Here is a 15,892-nt window from a genome sequence, read left to right as displayed (position 1 = left end):
GTGGGTTGGGCAGTTTTTGCATTTGATATGTGCTGCTGAATTCTCTCACTGATGGGCCTGATGGATCTGCCGATGTAATGAGCCTTGCACTCGCATTCAGCATCATAGATGCCTGGATTTTTGAGGGGGGAGAGGAAGTACCGTTTATGTTTGTTAAGTTGGTCAGCTATTTTGGAGGTTGTAGTGGCGGAGGGCTTTGGTAAGGCGGTTGGATGTGGTAGGGAAAAGCAAACCACTTACTTTTGCTATTGGGATCTGGTTGCGATGGTGGAGCGGGTTGTGTTGATGGTGCAGGTTGTCTGACTTGGAGTTCAGCTTTGCTCTACCATGTGGAGAGTTGACATTCAGTATATCCATGTTTTAGTGCCAGTTCCGTGATGGTTGCTATCTTGTCCCTCAGGTCTTTTTCTCTGGAACAGTAGAAGAAGGCTCTTCGGAAGAAGTTTAGCCATACGTTGGCCTTTTGCTTGGGTGGATGGTTGGATAGTGCATGGATATATTGGTTTTCTGAAAACTGTGGTTGTGAATTTGTTGCCCCCGCGGCTGATGGTGAGGTCCAAGAAATTGATTTTGCCCTGCTTTTCATGTTGTATGGTGAATTTTAGTCTGGGGTGGATTCTATCTAGTTATTCCAACAACAGGTTGATCTCGTCTGGTTATTTGTATATGACTATGGTGTCATCAGCGTATCGTCCATATCTGATGAATAGGGGCACATATTTTTGGTAAATTAAAAAACAAAATTTCGGTACAAAAACAGAGTAGATTTCGGGTTCAAAAGCGGTAAATAATATAAAATTTCGGTGTTATAGCGGTGAATATTCACATCAAAAGTGGTATATAAAATGACATTTTGGTTTTAAAATTGTGAATATAATCCTAAATTTGATTTAAAAACTGCACTTATTACACAAAATAAACTTATCCCTTCTAATAGCACATTTATGTAGTTACCAGAATATTGAGTTTATTCCTGTGTAAAGAGGTCCATTTTAGCTTCTCAAATATTTACAGCAGAATTAATCAATTTTCCGTGAATTGCATAACTCACAGGATACTTCAGACTTCAGAAAGTGTCGCATAGGTATATAAATGGTAAATTTCGTGTTTAAGAGTATATTTCGCATTTTGCAGTTCATTTCGCATTATTTCGTGACAAAACAGGGTAGAAAAATGCACCTCACACCTTTCAGAAACATGAAAAATGAACATTACAGCATGTTATTTCATATTTCATGTTTTCGTCAAAAACGAAATTTGCATGCCTCTACTGATGAATTTGAGTTCCAGAGTTTGGAGTATGCTTTTTTTCAGCCAAATGCATTACTATGTTTGCTATGGGAGCCGATAGTGGGTTTCCCATGGCAAGGCCTTCAGATTGCTCATAGAAATTACACTGATAAACAAGCCGTAGATATCTGACATGGTGTTGACATTTTCTAATGCACTTTTTTATGCTGATTTCAAATCTGAAAACCGTTTTGCACTATCACGTCAGGTTTTGAAGATATGGACAAAATTTTATTTTTCTTGCAATACCTTTCCTCAAAAAAAATTTCATCGTTTTTAGTTATTTTTCGTGCAACACCGCATTTTTTTTTCATTGTTTGTGAACACAGTTATACTTAATGTAATACGTCGAAATATTTTCGAGATCGCGATACTATACTTTCATTTGTTTCTTTTTTATTTTGAGTGACAGTAGATTATGGCGTCCAGAGGTTGCATAAATTCACCAGATCTGTTTTGCTATGTGTGGGGCTATCTAACAGAAATCCCATCGGAAGACTTTTACACAGTTCCTGAAGAAAGCATATGAACTATACTTGGATTCAAAGGTAGATAGTGGTAAGTCGTGGGCACCACAATTCATATGTTTGACATGTGCACGCAATTTGCGTGGTTGGATAAGGAAGGCGAAGAAGTACTGCTGCTTCATCTGCGAGTGGGATAGCAGAGATAGGAAGCACCACTACATAAAGAATTGAAAATTTTGGGTGCGTCAGCACTAAGGCTATTTTGCACCCGTCACATTATTCGGGGTCCAGCCCCTTATCGTTACAAATAACAACTCTTAACGTTGCATAAAGTTGTTCTGTGAAACGATAAGGGGCTGGACCCCGTATAATGTGACTGGTGCAAAATAGCCTTAGTGCTTACGCACCCAAAATTTCAAATTCAAATTCAAATTCTAACGTTGCATAACTAAAAGCATGAAATATAAAATATTAAAATCTTCTGACTTTCGTTAAAAGCTGAGGCTGTAAAGGAGCACTCAGCACAAATAAGGACAAAACACAGGACAATACAAACAAAATTATACTGGCCATGGGGCCAGTCGCCAGAGCCTCATTAGTCTGCAGTCCAGGGTGTACTACGTGGAAGTGAGGTTTACTATTGGGTGCACTATGTGGAAGGAGCACCCCTTACACCCCACTACATAAATAAGAATTGGCTGATCAGAGATAGAATGCAGCCATGAAGTAAAAACGTCCTTCGTGTGCTGTTGGTTGAGAGTGAAAAAGTTATCATGCCACCGCTTCATTTGAAGCTGGGACTCATGAAGAATTTCATGAAGGCACTAGACAACGACTCAGAGGCTTTTCGGTACCTGTGCAACAAGTTTTCGGAGTTGAGTTATGCGAATGTGAAAGAAGGTGTGTTCATAGGTCCACAAATGAGGAATATCATTGCTGACAACCACTTCCAAGACTTAGTGGGTGGCACTGAAAGAGATGCAAGGGTGGCATTCAAGTCAGTCGTAGCCAATTTCCTTGGAAATTATAAATCTGCTGACTATGTGAATGTTGTGCAGTAGTGCGTACAGACAGCTGGGTTGCAACATGTCCCTCAAAATTCATCTCCTCGACTCACATCTTGACTTCTTCCCCGTGAACCTAGGACAGTCAGCGACGAACATGGTGAACATTTTCATCAGGACATCTCGGTGATGGAATCAAGCTATCAGTGTCGATGGAGTGCAGCAATGTAGGCGAACTAGCGTTGGACGCTTCAGCGTGACATGTCAAATGCTCAGCACAAACGCAACTCTACAGCCAAGAAATTCAAACCAAACACCTTAAATTAAGTAAGTATTTTCTATATGTATGTATTTTATATGTATTTATATATATACCTTCAACTAGATATTACTATATGGTATATGTGTCATGTGATGCATTTGCATAATTTTCCTAGCTAAAGCCATGTTAAATAGTATTCTATGTAGCAAAAAGTGCTCTAGTGAAACCTATGTCTGCGAGTTGTTGTGCATTGATACAATGTTAAACATATATAAATGGTTGATGTCATATATCTCAAGAATGGTGGGTGTTACAGACAAATAGTTTGCATATTTTGAATCAGCATGTTTCAATTGTCTTAGAACGCGTGTTGGATACCAAGATATCCGCCGAAATTATTTTTTTGTTAATCAGTGTTATTTTCAAATTGAAAATAATTGTCTCTTAAGCACACTTCTAGCAAATTGGCAGTTTCGGCTACCAGTGCTGGGACTTTATGGTCAGCCATCTTTCAACTGATGTTAGGGCTAGGTTTATGGGTATTGAATTATACATGTCCACTATGTCGATGCTGTAGTGCCCTTTTTGCAGTTTCTGGTGATTACAGAACAGGTATTTTAATATTCTGATATTGCCTGCTTCTTCCATGGAACTGGCCAATCTTCCACCTGTATCAGTTGCCAATCTATCATTCCATTTTATACCAGTACACCACCATTCCAGTATAATCTGTACAGTGGAATGCATAAGTATTACCTGGCAAATTGTTCACCATCATGTTTCTTCTCTTTAGCTTACCCAGTGAGATCTTCAGGAATTGAAACAAAGCCACACACATGCTCTGCACCAGCATACACGAAAACTCATCCCTCAAAAACACACAGGATGCAGGAGAAAACTTAATGAAAATAGTCATGGATTTGCCGAGCAATACTTGTGCATCCCACTGTACCAGTACTTTCTATACCATTCCATGCAAAGCTGTTTTCCACTCAGCACTTGAAGTGAGGAGGTCATTGAGCAACAGTACATCTAGCTGTTTACCGGTACTCTGTGGAATGATATCTTTATATTGCATATCATAAGTTCCATTTGTAATGTAACATTGTTACACATTATGCTACGTTACAGCTACCACTAGAAATAACACATCGACTGTAATGAAACACTTTGCCAATAATAGTAAAGAAAATAGTTCAATTAAAATTCATGTAATATCATTCTTAAAGCCAATTTAAAGATCTTTATCACACATGCTCCTCAATTGATATTTGCAATACAACAGAAAACTTTCAAATATCAGTTTCCATCCAAGAACAATAACAATATGTTTTGAGAAGGTCTAGCAATGTATTCTCAAACTAGAACATGACAGGACATCTCAACATATTAAAACAATTTCTCCAAACATTAAATGGGAGTTTAGTTTTAAATTCATTTTTCAAAAAATTTTACAGTGGAGAATACTGGCTCACCATGTTCAGAGAGACAAAAAGTACCTGAAAACCTTCAACATTTTTAGTTATGTTCTATGGACTTCCCTGAGCATTCTCATAATGGCTTCTTTTTACAGTTCATGTACATAATTAATTAAAACCTTCACTTTTTCAGGGTCAGCATCTGGGTAGATTCCATGACCTAAATTCACAATATATCTTTCCTTTCCAAACTTCTTCACCATCTCTTTCACTAGCCTTTGAAGCTCTTCCTGAAAATTTATGAAACTGTCAATTAAAATACAAAAAGATAACTAAATTTATTCAACAAAATTAATCACATTTACTACAATTTGACAACAATCTACAATTGCAATGTCCCTACAAAAGAAATGCTCACACAGAATTTAAGATTCTACTTACTCTTAAATGAAGTCATATTAAATTTTACTATAATTGTTATGATTTTTTAGATAAACTTATTTGTGTTAATCATCAATCAATAGGTGCAAATATCACATAAAAGCTAATCACTGATAATTACTTGCTTTTCTCCCACACAATAAACATCAATTATTGACTAGTTTCCATCCTTATTGTTACCATTAAGTGTGAAGCGAGTGTTGTAAAACTTGTTTATATGGGTTTCTAAGTGTGACTATTTAGCTAAAACAGTGGCCTCTTTATACACATGTTCATGCACATTCATTGTCCTAATGATTTGGTTTGGAAAATCTGAAAAAAGTCAGGGATTGTTTTTCCAAAGTTGTAGACACCTTGTTACAAATATAATGCGAGATAATGTAATACAAGGTATATACTTGAATGCACTTCAATATGAACTAAGTAATGCATTCTAAATTTAACTAGTATTAAATATAGACATATTCTGTTTGTACTTGACTAATTGATTGATTGAATTAGGTTATTTTATACCACTTTTCTGCCACTTTTGACTAATCGTGACATTGAGGATGAGTGATGATATGATGAAATTGATGAAAGGATATTCACAAAGAACACCCATGTCCAGGCCAGATGTGAACCCAGGATGTACTTTGCAAATATATTTCGCAAAATAAAAACTACCTATATTTAGCATTCTCAAACCAAAACGTATTGATAGTGGCTGATAGCACTATCTGTTGACACTTTTATGAACTTCAAATATCCTTAAAATTATGCAAAATGTACAGTATTCCTTACAGTTGTGTATTTTGTAGTTGCCAGTAAATGACAGGCTGATAGCTATTTTAATTATGTGAGTTTATATTATATTTAATTATATGAGTGATTTTCAAAAAGATTTAAAGCAAATCTCTTGCAGACTGATGTGGCATAATTTGAACATACAAGTTTGCATTCCAAGTACATGCTAAAATTTCAAGCACTGGAATCTGTGGGAATTGGCATGAATATTGGGGGCATCAAAATCAGCATCCAGCTCAGCCCAATCTAAAAATTATTCACAAATTGTTATGCAAGATGAGACATGGCAAGAAAGTACAATTTTGGAAATATTCATAACATTTTATGTTACTTTGTCAATAAAAGTTGGTGACTACTGATATTGAAATGAAGAACATGATATTCAAACACCCAGTGAAAGTAAATTGTTGATAGGAGGTTCGGTAAATTCACTAACCACTGGAGCATATAAGGCACAAGGATCCAAATTGCCTTGAAGCGTAACATTAGGGCCCACTCTTCTCCTTGCTTCTTCAGGGTTTATGGTCCAATCAATGCTAATAACATCATATCCACTCCTAGCCAAGTCTTCTAGCGCATAGTGTGCTCCTTTGGCAAATATTATCTGCAAGTTATAAGTTAAAGTAGCATAAGAAAAAACTGAAATAAATTAAATCAGATACTTAACACTGACACTCGTTTGACCCAGTTTTCCAATACATTTATTACGTTTGTGTCAGACAGATTAATTGGTACTGTATTGTATCAGCCAATACAGGCAAAACAGTGCACATTATTGGCAAAATTGTTGATAATTTCATTCATTCTGTATATCTATTTAAAAAAAACTGAGTGCACAATCCTGTCATTTTATTATTCTGATAAAGGTCCTCAGTGTCTTGTCCAGGTATTCTTTGGAAGAGGAGGTGATTTATGGCATTTTTTTAGTACACAGTGCTGTACTTTACCATCTTTTCATGTATTCAATTTTTATATTGGAAAATTGTCCAAATGTAAGTGAAGGAGGGATATAAGCCCCATTATCCAGCCTCAGCATGCCACTGTTCTCCTTACAAGGGATTCAAGCATGCTAAGACACCCAAATGAGAACCTTCACAATTCAATTGAAAAATCTCATATGTATTTAATTTTCAATGTGAATTATCTATTGAAATATTTCACAAACATATTGTTTCTATATTGTATATATAACAATACCTGGGACCATGCAAGTTCACAGAAGTAAGTCAAAATTGTTTAAGTCTAGCTGATGCGAAGCTACGCTATTCACTAATAGACATACAGTTGAAACCACTAAATTGCATCCTGACTAGGAACTGAACTCGAACAATCAGTGCCGTAAAAACTGGTGGTGCAAGCAGTGCATCACACCAAGGGTCACCATCCAGCATTATTTTCTTTTAACTCAGAAAGAACTCTCATTTCTATGCATGCATCTGAACAATGTGGATCTGCTTGCTTAACGCAGGGTGTCTACCAGTCTGGAAAACCTGGAAAAGTCAGGGAATATACTTTTTCTGGAAAAGTCAGGGAAATCTGCTGTGTTTGGAAAAATCTATATTTTGGTGGAAGTGCACTTCTTGAACAAAGAAGAAAAGGACAAGCAAGAAATTTTAAATGTGTTGTGGACAAACTATACTACAGTATGATATACTGCATATTACTGGCAGTTAAAGCAGAAATTGCATATTAAGTACTCCAGGAAAAGGGGTCATATTTTGAAATATTTTCAACTAGAAATCTAGTGCAGTAAGTGGCTATTGACATTTACCACTTTCGTGTTGCAATTGTTGGTTTGTGTTTGGTACATAATAGGATTAATACATACATTACTAAATTTTACTACAATTGTGATTTTTTATTTAAAAAGTTTTGCTTATCATTAGCCAATATATGGCAATATTACATAAAAGCTCACCCCTGATGCCCCAATCTCAACAGTCAATTTGTGTTCAGTTTTCTGTCTCATTATTACTTTTTTGTATTGAATCCATAATTATAATACCATTATCGTAGCACAACAAATATTATGGCTGGGGGGAATCATAACATGCACCAGGCCCCTCCCCCAGTTTAGTTAAGGTGGCACTGTCTGAAATCCCTTGTTTTGAAGTTCAATGTAATAATATTTAATTATGGTATTATTGAGGAGACCAACACTCAAAGAAGTGTACATGTCAATGCCTAATGCAATTTGTTGTATGTTAATAACACCATCACTTAAAAGTTTACAAGAATTGAATCGACGACAATGTATGGGAGGCAACATTTTCTTCAGACTGATAATTTGACAACTTAATAAGCAGACCAGTCAAAGAGGTGAATTTACATTCAGATTCAGAACTAAGTGTGTGCTTCCATTTCAAATAAGTACGCTAACATTTACAGGTATCAGTGTAGTTTATATCTATAGTGAAATAAAAATATACAAATTTTATATTGATATATCCCTAGTAAATATTAAAAATGCTTACCATTGGAACTTCTTTCACTGATTTTTCTTTCAATTTACTTTGAACACCCTTTCGTATATCAGTAATATAAGGAAGTGCATATTGGTGGAAGAGTTCTGGTCCCAAGTATTCAGCACTTGATTCAAAGATTTGTAGGATCTGTAAAAAAATAATTCATGTTGTAATTGTAATATGTATAAATTTTTAAAAACAGAGTAACAAAAAATAGAAAAACATATCAAATTCCTGTACTTTGTAATGTGATGGAAACTTCAGAAAATGCTCCTAAAATATGCACTTAAACACATAAGACCCACAACAATGGTAGTAAGTGCAGGGCAAAGAGTTGCTTGCACACCCAGTTTTTCAAAACCAATTGTGTTTTCGATAATTACCTCCAGCATAATGTGACTTGTTTTATGATTTCTTTTTTTGAGCATTGATAAACAAATCAGTTTGCTTTCAAGATCAGTGGTGGCTGGTGGTTCTGAATTAGGTGAAGAGCTATTTTCTAATAAGTATGTGTAACTATTGATCTAATTTTCTCTCTACTAGTTGTTCACCTAATTCAGAGCCACCAGCTGCTGCTGTTCAAGATAACATCACATAATGCTCGGGAAATTATCTAATGTGAGTTGTGTCATGAAGGATAGTTTTTCAAGTGTTTCTTTCTTTAACATGCACTTTTACATAACGTGTCTGGTAAATAAACCATTTAAGTGAAAGAAAGTGGAAAAATATTTTTTACAGTACTTCTTTCCCCTTTTTTCTTGGTATTGGGTAGTCTGCTGGGAGCTGATCAACATTGTCAACACCTCCCATTGTGTCTACAACTACTTTCGATGTCCTTTCTTCTATATGTGTAGTCATTTCTAAGCTATGAACAGTGCTTTTTATATTTTTATTTGAGAACCATGACTTTTCCTCTTTGGTAGGAAAGGGTTTCACTTTCTCTCAGTTTCTTCTCCTGCATCTGAACTCGCATCCCCTTCCTGGTGGCCCTCGCTGTCTCATATGTCTCTGACCAGAGAGAAAACTGCTTGTCTGCAAGCTGCAGTGAAGTGTTGTCTGTTGTTACACAATATCCTTTACCTAAAAATGGCTTGATACAAATCATAACAACTTGTGTTGACATTAGAAGTCTCTTATACTCTGGAACTAAACAGTTCCCTTTCCTGTATATATGACATTGGACCAGACATAAATGTTCTGATTCACAGAGCACATACATCTTTACACTAAATCTGACTTTTTCAATGGTAGATATTGAACCCACTCTAAACATCCCTTACACAGCAGAAGACTATCTGTTATTGATGAAAAGATTCTCTTGGGCTATCAACCAGGTGTTGTTTTCGACAACTCACCTGGTCAATAGTCCGAGAGATTCTCTTAATCATTTGTCACCAGGAAAGCTTCAAGACTTACTTATCTGTTATTGCTAATTTTACTAATAAACTGATCCACTAATCAACTTATATCATTCAATATCAATAGTGTACTGATTAATATGGCCAATCCATAATCCAAACTCTGTGTATGTTTATCTCCTACTTTATGTGATAAAACTTAAGTTATCATAGTATTCATAATTGAAGGGCTCAGGTGTAAAACATGGTAAGTGACATTTTGGTCATTTTGGAGTTACAATGTGCACCATGTAGTCATTCGTAAATGGAGTAGAATCGTACTCAAAGTGTTTCGTTTCATCAACAGATGACCAAACTAGACCTGTTGAAAGTTATGGTATCTACCAGTTGTTTCATGTAAAGTATGGTAAGTAGCAAATATGGCAGTGAAACTGCTGTTACTGAATTGCAATGTGTCTCAGAAAGTTCGCAACTATTGAGGCAACAGCAAAGATGAGAACGAGAAAGTGTAGAACCCATAATGACCCGGAATATGTACCACCGACTAAGAATGAGGAGAATGAAGAGGTTGCCAATCAAAAATGCGACTAAAACTGTGCATGGCCACGTACATTCTATTTCATGTAAAATGTGGTATCTTTGTAGACACCATTGTTTACATGCAGCAGTGCTCATAATGGCAGTTTTGAACTAAATTTTACTCTCTTACCTGGATGTGAACTGTGATCTAGTAGAGAAGCACATACTTTTCTTCTACTAGATATAAATAACTGTAGTCACATAGAAATTCATTTGATTTTCAATTGGATATGTGCATTTAAGGCTGCTTTAAGGTACCATGCCTTACAAGCAACGTCAAAAATGTATTACACTTAAGGAATATGTAATTTGATCTGAATCATATCAATTATTTGGAACAGTTTAGTTTTTTTTATAAAATATTTTTTCCATAAATCTGTAATGCGCATTTTAAAAGTTATAATATTTTTTTATGGTGGACCTAATAATGTATTTGTAATTTAATTAACTTTCATAACTATGATATGTGTAACTTTGATGAAAGAAAATTATTTTATTGTTGATATTGCAAATATGTCTTCTTCTTGGTTCGAAATTATAACTGTTTTAATCTAAGAGCTAAATATCAGTGAAAACTATTAAAAACTTAAACCCTGTGTAAATGTGAAATCATTCTTTACAAACATGTTAAGTTAAAGAAAAATACAACAAAGTTACAAGGTCATAATTGTGTCTTCATTGATTTGCTTTATTTTACTTCACATCTTGTGTCACTCTTGGCTTATTCGCGAAGATGGAGATGAGTGATAATATGATAAAATTGATGAATAAGCACTCAAAAACATCCATGCCCAGGCCAGAATTTGAACCTGGGACCCCTGGCATGGTAGCACGATTTACTAACCACTCCGCAATGGGGGCCGGTAATTGTTATCTTGAAGATAGAGATTTAAACTAGGGATGGCCTTTTCCAAAAAAATGTTTTTCAATTTTCAAAAATAAAATTTTTCGTTTTTCAAAAAATAAATCCTTTCGAAAAAGATTTATTATTTTGAAAAGAAAATAGTTTTTTTAAAAAAAAATCGTTTTTTGAAAGAAAAAGGAAGTTTTTCGTTTTTCAAAAAAAATAGTTTTTCATTTTCCGAAAAAAAAATAGATTTTCAATTTTTTGAAAAGAAAAAAAAGAGGCCATCCCTATTTTATGTATAAATAGCTTATTGAATCACAAAATCTAATATTGCCATTGTACGAAATTTGGATAGTCTACCTAACTCAGAGGCTTGTGAATCGCATTCTGCTTGGCATGCTGAGGTAATAAATAGAGCCTCTGTCTGTGTTAAGTAGATATGTGAAACTGCAAACTGCTCATATATAAACATTTTTTTATGAATATTGATCTCCATATAGAAATCACGAAGTTATTTTTAATCACAAGCATTCAGAACTTATTTTTTTAAATACTAACATAATAAAACTATGAAATCTACTTTTCTAACTGTGTTCATTTCAGTCATAGACATAGGAAAGCAAAAAACTTGTTACAACATGTAGCACAGGTTTATGTTTATTGAATAAAATGATTACTATTAAAGGCTTTCATTTTTGTGTTACAAATTGTTATGGTTGCTATAAAAAGTCTAATGTCAAAATATTATTATTGAACTGACATCACAAGTTAGCTTGAATAAGGGAGTATCTGATCACTCATTTTGATAATATTGTTGCATGTAAAGCATGGTAACTACAACAATTCCTTGAACAACCTCAAACAAATTGCATATAGCACCACCGAAAAAAATAATTCGCATGAAATATCGTATTTGTATGATAGTAAACATACAAGTGAATCATATTTGCTGTAAATAATTTAGAAATTTATTTTAATTTGTAAATCAGATTTTTTTGAAACATCAACTTTCAATATCTCGAAACCTGCATTTTGTCACTTACCATGTTTTACACCCAAGCCCTTCAATTATACTAAAAAGTTCAAATTTATCTTTAATGTACTAAATCCTTTACAATAGTTACCTGAGCTCCAGCAACAACTTGCTCCACTAAATAATCAACAATGGTATTCAAGAGAATTGTTAAAAGCTTATGACTGTCTTCAGGATATTTATAAAGCCACGCTTTTGCCTTTGACAAAGTTTTTGAACCTCCACCTTCTATCATGTATGCCATTAATGTCCACTGTCAAAAGAAAAATACTTCAAATATAATTTTATATGAAAATGCTTACAAATACTTAATGTAACATGAACGAATAGGCACTGTATTATCAACAATAACACCAATAAAAATGGCACAACAACTAATAGAAAATGTCCCTTGCAAGTTTTTGACACTGTGTTATTGTCATCATCAGAATAACAGGTAAGTTGGGAAAGGAAGGGGTCCCAGAAACCTGCTGTCCATTAACTCCTATGTGTTTTCCATGCTGAATGACACTCCTGGATAACACACAGCAGTTTCTGGAATTTTTTCCTTTCCCATAACTCTAACTGTAATGATGGCACTGAAACAGTGAAATCTCTGGTGATATTTTACGGCTAGTTTTTATTTTGGAAGGCAAGTCAAATATAGGAGGTGTATTGGTGTATTTGACTGAGTTTATATCAATGCTGATTTACTGATTTAGACCATGTGCTACCAGAGCTATAGCATCTTCCTGCTTCCTCTCCCTCCACCCACCATGAGGATTTCCGAGACAGCTTGTAAAAGTTTTGTCCAGACATCTTTACTTTTCTACTTGGTCACATGGAAGGGGATAAAGTGACTATACTTCTGTTCTCCCCATTTCCCTGTTAAAATAAAGGCACCCCTCCCATATCTCTTTTAGCATTTTTTAGGTTTGTCGCGTGTTACTCACAAATCCAGAATATAAAAAAGGAAAGTTAAAAATTGTACTTACGTATGTGAGTATAGTGCTCTTATTGTAGAACGACGTTTCAGAGATTGACTATCTCTTTCCTCAGGTTCGTATAAAAAAACAAAAACTAAGTACTTGGCATAGTACTGCGTCAGAAATGTAATATGAGGATTGTGGTTAAGGGTTGGTTAGGGTACATTTAAAATATTAAGTTTTTGCTATTACAAGTACGTAAAAACCAAGTCGTTCCCTAAAAAAACTCATGTAGTGGACCTATTCACAGGTAAAAAAGTTAAAAAAGTTAAAAATCTAAAAAACCTGCATAAATCTCAATGCAACCTGCAGGTTTGGCCTTTCCTACCCAACTGTGCTTATCTATCCACATGAAGGTCAATTCTCCACGAATGTTTCCCCTCCCCCTAATTTTCTCGTTTCCCCTTATTACGTCATAAATCCAACGTGAATTCACGTTCCTCTCTTGCAGCTTGCATAACTTCCGGAGTGACGTGGAAACCGATATTGGGTTTAATCTTCCAGGCTTTATCCCATTTTTTGAGGAAATTGATCCACCCTTCGTCCAAATTTCCTTCGTCCCTATTAAGATTATTCTTCCCCCCCTACAAATACTCGCTGTTTCATACACGTTTCTTCCTAATTTCCTCCCCTCTTTTCTGATTATCTCTTTTTTTGCGATTCCATGCCCACTTTCCAAAATGTGTTCTGAGAGACCCGTTTTGGGAACTTTTTCCCTTATGTCCTTTTCATGCTCACTCCATCTTTTACCCATATTTCGGCCTGTCTGTCCTATGTACTCCTTCCCGCATTGGCATTCTATTCGATAAACCCCCTTCTGTTTTTCCGGTATTTCCCTAGTTGTCTTCCCTTTCTTATAATCGGTGAAGTATTTTTCTACATTCTTTGGTGCTTTCATCCCGCAAACGATTCCATAATCTCTTGTTATTTTTCTGATTTTTTCCGATACGGATTGATGGTAAGGGATGCCAACATACTTTACTCTCCTATTTTCGGTTTTTTCCCCTTCTTTTTGATCCCCTTCTTTCCTAATAATTTTCCGTGCTCTCTCCGCTATCTTATCCATTTCTCTATTTGTGTATCCATTTTTTAATCCTGTTTTTCTTATCCACCGAATTTCGTTGTCTTTTTCTTTTCCATTATTGCATGGTCTACTGGCCCTAATAAAAAAGTTAAGGAATACGTTTTTCTTTGTTATTTCGGGGTGCGCCGATTCCTTGTTAATATATAAGTTCCCCGATAGGGGTTTATGATGTACTCCTGTTCTAATCCTATTCCCTTCTTTCAAGATACTAAGATCCAGGAAATTGATTTTTCCATCGCTTAAGTTTTCCCTAGTGAAGTTTATTCTTTCGTCTTGTTTTTCTAATTCTTCAAAAACCTTGTTCAGTGCTACCCCCTTTCCTATAATCAAGATATCATCAACGTATCTCCCATAATATTTAATACCCATTCCTGTTTTTTTCCAAAGCTGCCTTCTCAATGAAGTGCATAAAAATGCTCGCTACTATACCAGAAATGGGGTTTCCCATCGCCAGGCCTTCTTTTTGTCTATAAATACTGTCATTGACATAGAAAAAGTTATATTCCGTTACAAGGTTATACCATCGTACATATTCCCAAGCAGTTAGGATGTCTATTCCTTTTTCTAACAGCCACCTTAGTAAACAATCCCCCACCCGCCCCCTCGGTACACTTGGGTATAAGTTAACAACATCAAAACTACTTATTGTATCCTCGTCATCAATTTCCAGATTTTCTATACATTCTTTAACTTCTACGGCATTCCTAACGCTATATTGGGTGTTCTCATTTATCTTCCTTATTCTTTTTACCAGCATTTTTGCTAGCCCATATCCCGGATGTTCGTATGTTGGTATAATAGGCCTAAGTGGTATGCCTTGTTTGTGTGTCTTAGGTATTCCAAAAGCAATTGGTATGTTGCCAACTTTAATTTCCTTAATAAGGATTTTCTTTTCGCTTGTGCCCAATGTAATGCTTGTCTCTACCCCTTTTTTGATCTCTCTTCTAATCTTATTAATAGGGTCTTTCTCTATTTTCTCAAAATCGTTACCTTTAAAGCTATCTTCTAATTTTTGGTGATATTCCTCTCTGTCCATGATAACCATCTTGTTTTCTTTATCAGACCTAATTAGAAATACGTTATTCGCCTTCACCCATTTTCTTACACTTTTTAAATCGCGTCTTAGGTTTTCGTTTACTTTCTCTTTCCGTGTTCTATCTCCCCCTTTCATGTTCGTTCCCTTTTTAATTTCTTTTTGCAAGTGTTGTTCTACAATATTACGTATCCTTTGTCTAACCTCAGTTTTATCCTCCCTTTCGTCAATAGTTGTTACGATCGTTTCTGCTGCTATTATGAATTCTTCTTTTTCAAGTTTCTCTACCCCTATTGCAAATTTCTGCCCCTTGTTCATAATCCTAATCAACTCTTTAGGTGGTTCATGGGTGGTTAAATTTAAAATGTTCTCATTATTTCCCCACTCCTCTGTTTTTTGTTTCTTATTCTCTAGATTATCCTTCCTATTCAATTTTAATTTCATCAATTTCCTCTCAATAGTATTACTATCCCTAGATTTGGCTTTTTCCACAGCTCTAAAGTGTCTCTCTTCAATGCGGTTCCACGTCACTTCGTCTAGTTCCCCACTAACTTCCAAATGTAATCTATAGCATTCCTTATTAAGACGTTCGACTTGTCCATGTGCTTCCCTAATACATTTCCCTAGTATTTTAAACTGTATTTCTTGTTTTTGTTCAATCATGCTTACACTCAACGGTTTATACCCCCATTTTAAAAAGTTTGGTAAAACCCCCATTTTCCTGCATTGTTTTAAAAATCTAATCCTGATTAAACCCTTATTCAACTTAATCCTCTTATTTTCTAGTGCACGCACTTTTCTCCCCGTATCGGAGATCAATAGCATATTGATATTGAGCTCCGATACGGGGAGAAAAGTGC

General features: G+C 35.2%; 2 protein-coding genes across 2 annotated transcripts in view; one reads left to right on the top strand and one right to left on the bottom strand.

Moving 5' to 3' along the window:
- The window catches only part of LOC145983904 (putative GTP-binding protein 6), a 29,085-nt gene extending 19,175 nt beyond the window's left edge, over window positions 1-9,910 (top strand). Inside the window, exon 8 of the mRNA XM_083117015.1 lies at window positions 9,838-9,910. Within this exon, the coding sequence (XP_082973141.1) occupies window positions 9,838-9,841 (4 nt within the window). The 3' untranslated portion in view covers window positions 9,842-9,910. The remainder of the gene's footprint in view (window positions 1-9,837) is intronic.
- The window catches only part of LOC145983905 (uroporphyrinogen decarboxylase-like), a 28,934-nt gene continuing 17,299 nt past the window's right edge, over window positions 4,258-15,892 (bottom strand). Inside the window, exons 5-8 of the mRNA XM_083117016.1 lie at window positions 12,042-12,203; window positions 8,143-8,280; window positions 6,105-6,272; window positions 4,258-4,731 (exon numbers count right to left, since the gene is read on the bottom strand). Coding sequence (XP_082973142.1) covers window positions 4,591-4,731; window positions 6,105-6,272; window positions 8,143-8,280; window positions 12,042-12,203 — 609 coding nt within the window. The 3' untranslated portion in view covers window positions 4,258-4,590. The remainder of the gene's footprint in view (window positions 4,732-6,104; window positions 6,273-8,142; window positions 8,281-12,041; window positions 12,204-15,892) is intronic.

Source organism: Lepisma saccharinum, chromosome 2 (genome assembly GCF_977018435.1).
Source record: "Lepisma saccharinum chromosome 2, izLepSacc3.1, whole genome shotgun sequence".
Lineage (NCBI taxonomy): Eukaryota > Metazoa > Arthropoda > Insecta > Zygentoma > Lepismatidae > Lepisma > Lepisma saccharinum.
This window is presented reverse-complemented; position numbering and strand designations above follow the sequence as displayed.